This window comes from Nicotiana attenuata, chromosome 8 (assembly GCF_001879085.1).
Source record: "Nicotiana attenuata strain UT chromosome 8, NIATTr2, whole genome shotgun sequence".
Classification (NCBI taxonomy): Eukaryota; Viridiplantae; Streptophyta; class Magnoliopsida; order Solanales; family Solanaceae; genus Nicotiana; species Nicotiana attenuata.
Genome location: NC_031996.1, coordinates 16125067 through 16136206, shown reverse-complemented (window position 1 = coordinate 16136206; position 11140 = coordinate 16125067). Strand labels below are relative to the sequence as shown.

General features: G+C 39.5%; 1 protein-coding gene across 1 annotated transcript; it reads left to right on the top strand.

Annotated features, from left to right (window-relative positions):
* On the top strand, positions 5642 to 6766 carry LOC109231521. The gene is made up of 3 exons (XM_019397181.1): positions 5642 to 6167; positions 6237 to 6518; positions 6654 to 6766. The coding sequence occupies exons 1-3, from the start codon at positions 5642 to 5644 to the stop codon at positions 6764 to 6766; spliced, it is 921 nt and encodes a 306-aa protein (XP_019252726.1).

The window sequence follows — 11140 nt, the reverse complement described above, 5'->3', positions numbered from 1 at the left end:
TTGGGCCTGAGGACGTAGTTTATGCTTGATGCATTTTTGGGCCTGAGGTCGTAGTTATGTATACGTATACTTGGGCCTGAGGCCGTAGATTGTGCACATATATATTGGGCCCGAGGCTGTAGCTTATTCAGATAAACAGGTTGTTCATCATTCAGAAGAGGGAGTATTCATATCCTTACTTCCTTTATTCACTTCGGTTATCAGTTATCAGTTATCATTTCACTTATCAGTTATCATTTCAGTTATCGGTTATCAGTTCAGCTATCATTTCAGTTATCAGTTATCAGTTCAGTTATCTTTTCAGTTATCAGTTCAGTTATCAGTTATCAATTATCTTTTCAGTTATCAGTTCAGTTACCAGTTCTCACTTCAGTTTCAGTTTCAATAGTTATCATTTCAGTTATCAGCTTAGTTTCAGTTTCACCATTTATAATTCTTTCTTTCAGTTGCTTTACATACCCGTACAATTCAAATGTACTGACGTCCCTTTTGTCGGGGGCCTGCATCTCACAATGCAGGTAATGATTTACAGGTTGATGATTCAGAGCGCTAGGATTCTCGTACCAGCTGTTTGGTGATCCCCAGTTCTTTCGGGGCATTATCATTACTTTACAGTCTTTCAGTATTTACAGGCAGTCAGTGTTTTCAGTACTTCATTAGAGGCTTCATAGACTAGAGTAACAGTTAGACAGAGTCACAGGCTTTTCATATTAAGCTATGTTGGCTACAAATATGTTTCAGAATTGTATTAGTATTTCCGTATTTCGATTTACATCATCCAGACTTTCAGTATATCAGCATGTGTTAGTTTATCTTCCGCATTCAGTATGTTATGATACCACATGTTGATTCAGCCAGCCAGTTGGTTCGCTCGGTCACATGTAGTCAGGCACCGAGTGCCGTGTTACGTCCAGGCCCAGGTTTGCGGCGTGACATCTAACTCCTCGATTTTCCTGGACTGGGCCAGACCCTTCGCTTTAATACCTTGGAGTTGAGTTTCAGCCGAGGTCAGTTGGACTGAAACAACTTCCTTATCGGCAGCGAGCTGATCAGTGTTATTTTTTCACCTATGGCAGTCAGCCTTAACTTGATCAACCTCACTCCGAAGCTGCCCAATAATCTCCAACTTCTGATGCAGCTGAGACATCGAAGTATTAGCCTCCAAAGTAAGGCCAAGAAGACCATACTCTGTTAAAATCATAGTTACCTGCTCATCCAGCTCGGTCTCATTTTTTCGAGCCTTGGCCAACTCAGCCCGAAGGTCCTTAAGCTCCTCCTCCTTCTGGCCACAGAGGAGCCTCAGGGCTTTCTCTTCATCTGAAACCCTCCTGAGCTCGGCCTCACATTGGCTCAGCTCAACTCTAAACTTGGCGATGGCCTATACACAAGATGAAGATGTGTCAGCCAAAGGAAAGGAATGGAAGAGGAAGTTATGACAATGAAAGTTATATTTACCTGAGAATGAAGACGCTGAGCCTCCTAGAAAAGGGTGGATACACCGTTAAGGTCAGCAACGTCGCCAACCCCAGTGAAACAATCCCGAAAAGGGTTTTCTTCGAGGATCTTGCTCGGATCAGGTGTTTGCAAAGCCCGTGAATCCTTTATTGTCTCTTCGAAGTAAGCTGGGCTTGTCCCCTTCGGTATATTTGTTTAATAAGGAGGTACAATCTCGATCTCGGGGGACTCGAGGGATTTTTCTAAGTCTCTATTCGGAGTCCCTTCATCTAGTGTCAAGGCATCATGTTTAGAGGCATTGACGGCTGTGATAGGTTTCCTGGTTCGAGGTACCAACGTCGAATCTCCCCCATCGTTCTCTTCATCCTCCAGGTATTGGATGGCTGAATCCAAGTCCACTTGAATGAGTCCTCTCCTCGGCTTCTGGGCAGGTACCGCCTCGTCCTGGGAATCTTTAGGCTTCAAAGCCCTTTTTCTTTTGTTGTCTTTCTCCAATTTCGGGGTTGAGGACACAGTCTTCTCCCGGGGCGGAGCTGGCCTCATTTCGGATACATCTCCGATGCCTGCACAAATAACCTAAATAAGTTGACACCACCAGCGAATGAAACATATCTGGGACTTGGAAATGGAATTTACCATGATGTTTGGCCTCCCACTTGCCCCTCGATAATTCACGCCATTTGCGTTCATCATAGGAAGAGGTAGCAGCTAACTTTTGGACCCAATCCTCGAGGTCGGGGACCGCGTGAGGCGCCCAGGCAGTGACTGCAGAAAGGATAAAGGCATTAAAAGGCGTGAAAGCTAAATATGAGTAGATACTTGAAAAAAGAACTCCGCTTACAATTAAAATTCCATCTCTCGAACGACATTTTATCCCTAGGGATGACATCCGAAGTCCTTACTCTGACAAACTGGCTCATCCAGCCTCGATCTTTCGTTTCGTCGTTACTGGCAAAGAAGGCTTTTTTTGTTTGATGTTGCAGCTTGATAAGCCCTCGAAACAGATGGGGCCGATACAATCGAATTAGGTGGTTGAGGGTGAATTCCAACCCCTCGGCCTTTTCGAAAAAGTAGCGCAACATGATCATGATATGCCAAAATGAGGGGTGAATCTGGCCGAGGATGACTTCGTATGTTTTGCAGAAGTCGATCACAACCGAATCGAGGGGACCCAGTGTGAAGGGGTAAGTGTAAACACTTAAAAACCCCTCCATGTGGGGTAGTAATGCTTTCCTCGGGGCTCGGGATCAGAACCAGGACCTCGTCTCCCCAAGCGCAGTCCCTCTTTATTGCTTTGAGGATCTTTTCCGATATCAAACTAAGATATCGAGATGCATGCTCACATCGGCTTAGGACATCGGGGGATTTTCAATACTGAAGTCCTTCTTAATCACGTAAGGGCCGGGGTGATTTCTTAAAGAGTCGGTGGCACCATCGGTTTGGCCGGCTGAGAGCAAGAATAAGATGACGCTTTTCTTTTTTGGGGACCGTTTTGGAAGTTTTAGCCATGATTTTAAGCTAAAGAATACATACCGTAGCAAAAAAAAAGTGGTGTTTCACGGGGACTTGGCGTTTTCCGACACTCAAAGGGGCGGTGGAAGCAGATGATTAGGGAAAGAAATGAAGAAGAATCAGAGCGAAAGTGATGAAAGAGTAAAGTCCATCATTTGAAGAAGTTGCCCCATATTTATTGAAAGGTGACGACGGTTCGACGACGCTAATGGCCGACCAGCACTGGCGTACATTTAATGTTTTGGGGAAGCGAATCGACGGGACGGTTTGGTCACTTCGAGCGCATACGTCACCGAAACGACGTCATCACTAAAGACTCCTGGAAAACGAGGTTCAAATTGTTTCTTATCGTCTTACTCTAAGAAACGCGGGGACTATCTATATACGGTCGAGATCATATGACTTCGATCTATATGCTCGAGAGATCGTCTAAAGTCCGAGTTCAGGTAAGGTCGAGTTCGAGCTCGTGGGACCAGACCCGAGTTCGAAGGTAGAGCACGATTCATACCGAGGTCGAGTATGTTCGACCCCGAAATAGTACCGTTATGGACTTGTAACAGAATGGGCTAGATTCCTGCCACGTCCCCAAGATCACGGCGCAAATCCCGGAATAGGATTGTACTATTCCGTACAAGGCGGTTAGACAGCTGTACCAGAATATTCCTTACAGTAAATAGAAATATACCTTAGTTTACGGGTTCCCTATTATATAAAGAGGACCCCAATCATTTGTAACATCATCTAATCATTGAGAAAAGAATATACTCTCTACTTTTTGCCTACTGTTCTTACTTTACTTTTCTTGCTTAATTGTTCCTATTGTTCTAAGCCCACCTCGAGGACACTAAGCTCGAGGTCACTGCAACTGTGTTACATTGGTTTGATTCACTTATTTCTTCCACTTCTACTTCATTTTTCTTGATTATTAATTGGTATTGAATCTAATCACATATCTTTAAAACCACAAATCAAATTTGATTGTTACTCGTATTTTCGAGGTAAACATACGTAAAATTGTATTAATATGTGAGATTTCATTAATTTGACAATCTATATATTTGAATTAAATCCTACGTATTATACATGGTAACATATTTGTTGGGGTTGAAGTGGTAGTGTGAATGGGAAATGAGGAAAGAAGGTGAAAAGGCAAATTTGGCTTTTGCACTTTGTCCCTCGTTGGTTAAAGACAAGTATTTTGTTGGGTTTAAATATAGAAGCACTTCCTTAAGCTCTTAAAAGGAGCTAAGAGGAAGGGGCCTCGCGCCGTCGTCGTCGTCGCTCGCTCGGCTCAGCTTCGGCTTTCGGCTTCGGATTCGGTCAATTGATATGATTGATTGACTTAATTTTTTGGACCAATAAAATGAAATTAATTAATTAAATATTAATATTTTATATTAATATTTTGAATGACCGTTATTTGTAGTGTTAAATTAATTAATTTTCGTCTTTAATTTTCCCGCGTTAATTAAACAGCCACCAAAGAGAGGTGGCATTTCACGAATAGGCACCAAAGAGAGGCTGCATTTCACGAATAGCCACCTGCAGTGTGAACAGCCATTTTCACACCCTTTCAATCCAGAATTCGTTGGCTATAAATAAGAAGTCATTCCTTCAGAATTTTTCATCCTGAAATCTTCTGCTTCATCTCCTTCTTCTTTCTGCATCATTACTTTCAAAACAAAGTAAGTCAAGGTCGTGTGATTTTCACCATTATTTTGAGTTCGCTGATAACTTAGTGGTTTGAAGTGCCGCTACCGCTAAGTTGGAAGTTCCGTTCTATCCTGGGAAGAATTTATACGTTAACCTTGGGCAATAGTGAGGGGATAAGATTCTTTAAGGACACACAAGGAATTTGTGGGCTCGGAACATAATTCTGCCATTTCTGTTCATTTACTTTTTCTATTTTTTTAGTCACTTAAAAATTTCAGATTGTATAACAAGCTTAAAGAATCTTATATATATATATATATATATATATATATATATATATATATACTATTCTGATTTTCGAAGTGNAACAGCCACCAAAGAGAGGCGGCATTTCACAAATAACCACCAAAGAGAGGCTGCATTTCACGAATAGCCACCTGCAGTGTGAATAACCACTTTCACACCCTTTCAATCCAGAATTCGTTGGTTATAAATAGGCAGTCATTCTTTCAGAATTTTTCATCTTGAAATCTTCTGCTTCATCTCCTTCTTCTTTCTGCATCATTACTTTCAAAACAAAGTAAGTCAAGGTCGTGTGATTTTTACCATTATTTTGAGTTCGCTGATAACTTAGTGGTTTGAAGTGCCCTACCGCTAAGTTGGGAGTTCCGTTCTATCCTGGGAAGAATTTATCCGTTTACCTTGGGCAACAGTGAGGGGATAAGATTCTTTAAGGACACACAAGTAATTTGTGGGCTCGGAACATAATTCTGCCATTTCTGTTCATTTACTTTTCCTGTTTTTTAGTCACTTAAAAATTTCTGATTGTCTAACAAGCTTAAAGAGTCTTATATATATATATCTTTACTATTCTGATTTTCGAAGTGACTAAGGAGACTAAAACCTTCGTGGTTTTCTACTCCTAATCAGTTTGAAGAATAATCTCTTCACTGTGTTGTTTTGGGTTGAAGGATTAAATACTTCACCATTTACTAAATCTGTTTATGTCATATTGACAGAAATGACTAATGGAGAGGAACAAATTGAACCTGCTGTGACTGTTACTGCTAACACAGTTTCGGGGATGCCAGGTCCTAGCCGTCCTACTGCACCTGCAACGGCGATGCCACCAGCGGAAAAGCCGGGGAAATTTTCTGGTGTTGACTTTAAGAGATGGCAGCAAAAGATGTTCTTTTATCTAACCACTCTAAGTCTGCAAAGGTTCATTCAAGAGGATGTTCCAGTCGTGCCTGAAGGAACCCCTGACAACGAGCGCTTCCTTGTTACTGAGGCTTGGAAGCACTCTGATTTTCTGTGCAAAAATTACATTTTAAGTGGGCTGGAAGATGGCTTGTACAACGTTTATAGCGTCATGAAAACATCAAGAGAATTATGGAATGCTCTTGAAAAGAAGTACAAGACTGAAGATGCTGGACTTAAGAAGTTTGTGGCCGCCAAATTTCTGGATTTCAAAATGATTGACGGTAAATCTGTCATAACGCAAGTCCAAGAATTGCAAGTTATTGTTCATGACCTCCTTGCTGAAGGTATAAAACGAGTCAATATTTTTATTCAAGATATTAATTATTGTACTAATTATAAATTTATGATTGAAGGTATGGTCAAAAATGAAGCGTTTCAAGTTGCGGCATTTAGTGAAAAGCTGCCTCTGCTGTGGAAGGACTTTGAGAATTACTTGAAACATAAGCGCAAAGAGATGACGCTTGAAGACCTTATTGTTCGTCTACGGATTGAAGAGGACAACAAGGCTGCTGAAAAGAAATATCGTGGAAGTTCAACAATAATGGGTGCAAATATTATTGAGGAAGCTTCAACGAGTAAAAAGAGAAAGAAGTCGTCTGGATCAAAGAATTATCCAAGCAAGAAGAAGTTCAAAGGTAATTGCCACAACTGTGGAAAGGTTGGACACAAGGCTACTGAATGTCGTGCACCAAAGAAGGACAAGAAGAAAAGACAAGCAAACATGATTGAGAAGAATGATGAAATAGACGACCTATGTGCCATTTTTTCAGAATGCAACCTAGTCGGAAATCCTAGAGAATGGTGGATTGATTTAGGAGCAACTCGACATGTTTGTGCTAACAAGGAGTTGTTTACTTCATATGCTCCCGCTGGACCCGATTAAATAATGTTTATGGCAAACTCCGCTACTGCAAAAACTGAAGGAACGGGCAAGGTGGCTTTGAAGATGACTTCGGGAAAGATTGTGACTCTAAAAGATGTTCTTCATGTTCCTGAAATGCGGAAGAATTTAGTCTCAACATCACTTCTAGTCAAGAATGGCTTTAAGTGTGTTTTTGTTTCCGACAAGGTTGTAATTAGTAAGAATGAAATGTATGTAGGAAAAGGTTACCTGACTGAGGGCCTTTTTAAGCTCAATGTAATTGCCATTGATATGAATAAAATTTCAGCTTCTTCTTACTTGCTTGAGTCAAATAATTTATGGCATGAACGTTTAGGCCACGTCAACTTCAAAACTTTGCGAAAAATGATTAATTTGGAAGTATTACCTAAGTTTGAATGCAATAACTCGAAATGTCAAATATGTGTGGAATCAAAGTATGTTAAGCATCCTTATAAGTCAGTTGAAAGGAATTCAAATCCTTTAGACTTAATTCACACGGATATTTGCGACATGAAGTCAATACCATCTCGCGGTGGGAAAAAGTATTTCATAACTTTTATTGACGACAGTACTAGATATTGCTATATTTACTTACTTAATAGTAAAGATGAAGCAATAGACGCATTCAAGCAATACAAAAATGAAGTTGAAACGCAATTAAACAAAAAGATTAAAATGATAAGAAGTGATAGAGGCGGGGAATATGAATCTCCTTTTGAAGAAATATGTTTGAAAAATGGCATTATTCACCAAACAACTGCCCCTTACTCACCGCAATCTAATGGAATTGCAGAAAGAAAGAATAGAACATTAAAGGAGATGATGAACGCCTTATTAATAAGTTCTGGTTTACCTCAGAACTTGTGGGGGGAAGCTATTCTTACAGCTAATCAAATACTGAATTGAGTTCCCCATAGCAAAACACAATCCATTCCATATGAAAAATGGAAAGGAAGGAAACCTAACTTAAAATATTTTAAAGTGTGGGGGTGTTTGGCTAAAGTGCAAGTTCCTAAACCCAAAAGGGTAAAAATTGGACCAAAAACCGTTGATTGCGTTTTCGTAGGATATGAAACAAATAGTAAGGCATATCGGTTTCTAGTTCATAAATCAGAAAATTCCGACATTCACATTAATACGGTAATTGAATCGGATAATGCTGAATTTTTTGAGAATATTTATCCGTATAAAATGGAATGTGAGTCGTCTAATGAAAAATCTAAGCGACCTCGGGAAGAAGCAAAGGAAAGTACGTTTGATGAAGAAAATCCAAGACGTAGTAAACGTCAAAGGATAGCTACTTCCTTTGGACCAGATTTTCTGGCATTCTTATTGGAAAATGAGCCTCAAGCGTTCAAAGAAGCAATTTCTTCCTCGAAAGCACAATATTGGAAAGAGGCAGTCAATAGTGAGATAGAATCCATATTAAGTAATCATACCTGGGAATTGGTTGATCTTCCTCCGGGAAATAAACCTTTGGGTTCTAAATGGATTTTCAAAAGGAAAATGAAAGCTGATGGTACTATTGACAAATATAAGGCAAGATTAGTTGTTAAAGGGTTTAGACAACGAGAAGGTCTTGATTACTTTGACACATACTCGCCGATAACAAGGATTACATCTATCCGGGTGTTAATAGCGTTAGCTGCCGTGTATGGCCTTCAAATCCATCAGATGGATGTAAAGACGACCTTCTTAAATGGGGATTTAGAGGAAGAAATCTATATGGAACAACCTGAAGGGTTTGTAGTCCCTGGAAAAGAAAAGAAGGTGTGTCGACTTGTCAAGTCACTTTACGGACTAAAACAAGCACCAAAACAATGGCATGCGAAATTTGACCAAACAATGTTGTCAAATGGTTTCAAGATCAATGAGTGTGACAAATGTGTTTACATTAAGAATACTCCAAATCAAATAGTCATTGTTTGTTTATATGTGGATGATATGTTGATAATGAGTAACGATATTGCTAACATAAATGCTACTAAGCGCATGCTTACTAGTAAATTTGATATGAAAGACTTAGGAGTTGCAACTTTAATTTTGGGAATCAAGATCCTACAGACTCCTCAAGGTCTAGCTTTGTCTCAATCTCATTAGATTAAAATGGTTCTTGAAAAGTTCAAATATTTGGAATTTAAAGAAGCAAAAACGCCAATTGATTTAAACCATATTCTTGCAAAGAATAAAGGTGAAAGAAAATCTCAATTGGAATATGCTCGAGTGTTGGGAAGTTTGATGTACATTATGAATTGTACACGACCTGATATAGGTTGTGCAATAAGCAAGCTTAGTCGATACACAAGTAATCCCAACCAAGCTCATTGGATAGCAATGAAACGAGTCTTGGGAATTTGAGATATACTCAAGACTATGCAGTGCATTACAATAATCATCCCGCAGTTATTGAGGGATATAGTGATGCAAATTGGATCACCGGATCAACGGAAACAAAATCCACAAGTGGATACGTTTTTACTATTGGTGGGGGAGCAGTATCTTGGAAGTCGTCCAAACAGACATGCATCGCTCGCTTTACAATGGAGTCTGAGTTTATAGCTTTAGACAAGGCCGGTGAAGAAGTTGAATGGATCCGGAATTTCTTAGAAGATATTCCTTTTTGGCCCAAACCTTTGGCACCTGTATGCATACATTGCGACAATCAAGCAGCAATAGGAAGGGCTGGGAGCGTTATGTATAACGGGAAATCTCGTCACATTCGATGAAGGCATAATACCGTTAGACAACTACTCTCTAGTGGAATTATCACTATTAATTATGTATGATCAAAGGATAATGTGGCGGATCCGCTTACAAAAAGGCCTAACTAGAGAGGGAGTTGAGAAGTCATCAAAGGGAATGGGACTATGGCCGAGGACAAGTCACTATGGCGGTAACTCTACCTAGAAGACTGGAGATCCCAAGATCTAGGTTCAAGGAGATCAAACAAAGTCATTAGTGACGGTTCAACATTGTCAAATAAAATTTTGGTCCATTCTCGTGATGCAGACAATGTTCAGTACCAAGGATAAAGTGTTAGGATTTTTTAATGATTTCTAAGTTTGATATGGGGTATATCAAATAGTGTATCTACGGGATAACACGTTTAGGAATCACCTATATAAGTGTGAAGTGTAAGTCGCTTCGAAGAGAATGTTGTAAGGCCAATTCTCTATGCACTTATCAAACCAGGCGGTGTTCATGGCTAAAACGAACACAACAATGAGAACCAAAAGATGGATAAGGATTAATTGTGTGACATATGTTGTCTAGGTATACACTAAAGCTCGACGGTTCAAAGATATCAAATCTACCGATTGACCGAGTATATCCGATATATGCTCACTACGGAAAGTTCAAAAGGAAAACCTACTTATCCCGATGCAATTAGTCCTTAGTTGCGAATCACACAAATTTTTTTTTTCATGTTCATCATTCCCCATTCATGTGGGGGATTGTTGGGGTTGAAGTGATAGTGTGAATGGGAAATGAGGAAAGAAGGTGAAAAGGCAACTTTGGTTTTTGCACTTTGTCCCTCATTGGTTAAAGACAAGTATTTTGTTGGGTTTAAATATAGAAGCACTTCCTTAAGCTCTTAAAAGGAGCAAAGAGGAAGGGGCCTCGCGCCGTCGTCGTCGTCGCTCGCTCGGCTCGGCTTCGGCTTCGGATTCGGTCAATTGATATGATTGATTGACTTAATTTTTTGGACCAATAAAATGAAATTAATTAATTAAATATTAATATTTTATATTAGTATTTTGAATGACCGTTATTTGTAACATTAAATTAATTAATTTCCGTCTTTAATTTTCCCGCGTTAATTAAACAGCCACCAAAGAGAGGTGGCATTTCACGAATAGCCACCAAAGAGAGGTTGCATTTCACGAATAGCCACCTACAGTGTGAACAACCACTTCCACACCTTTTCAATCCAGAATTCGTTGGCTATAAATAAGCAGTCATTCCTTCAGAATTTTTCATCCTGAAATCTTCTGCTTCATCTCCTTCTTATTTCTGCATCATTACTTTCAAAACAAAGTAAGTCAAGGTCGTGTTATTTTCACCATTATTTTGAGTTCGCAGATAACTTAGTGGTTTGAAGTGCCGCTACCGCTAAGTTGGAAGTTTCGTTCTATACCGGAAAGAATTTATCCGTTAACCTTGGGCAACAGTGAGGGGATAAGATTCTTTAAGGACACACAAGGAATTTGTGGGCTCGGAACATAATACTGCCATTTCTTTTCATTTACTTTTTCTGTTTTTTTTTAGTCACTTAAAAATTTCAGATTGTATAACAAGCTTAAAGGATTTATATATATATATATATATATATATATATATATATATTACTTACTTCGTTCTAGTTACTTTACG

Coding starts and splice junctions, on each gene's coding strand:
- LOC109231521 (XM_019397181.1), top strand. CDS start 5,642: ATGACTAATGGAGAGGAACAAATTGAACCTGCTGTGACTGTTACTGCT. Junction 6,168..6,236: donor TCATGACCTCCTTGCTGAAG/GTATAAAACGAG, acceptor TTATGATTGAAG/GTATGGTCAAAAATGAAGCG. Junction 6,519..6,653: donor AAGCAAGAAGAAGTTCAAAG/GTAATTGCCACA, acceptor CCATTTTTTCAG/AATGCAACCTAGTCGGAAAT.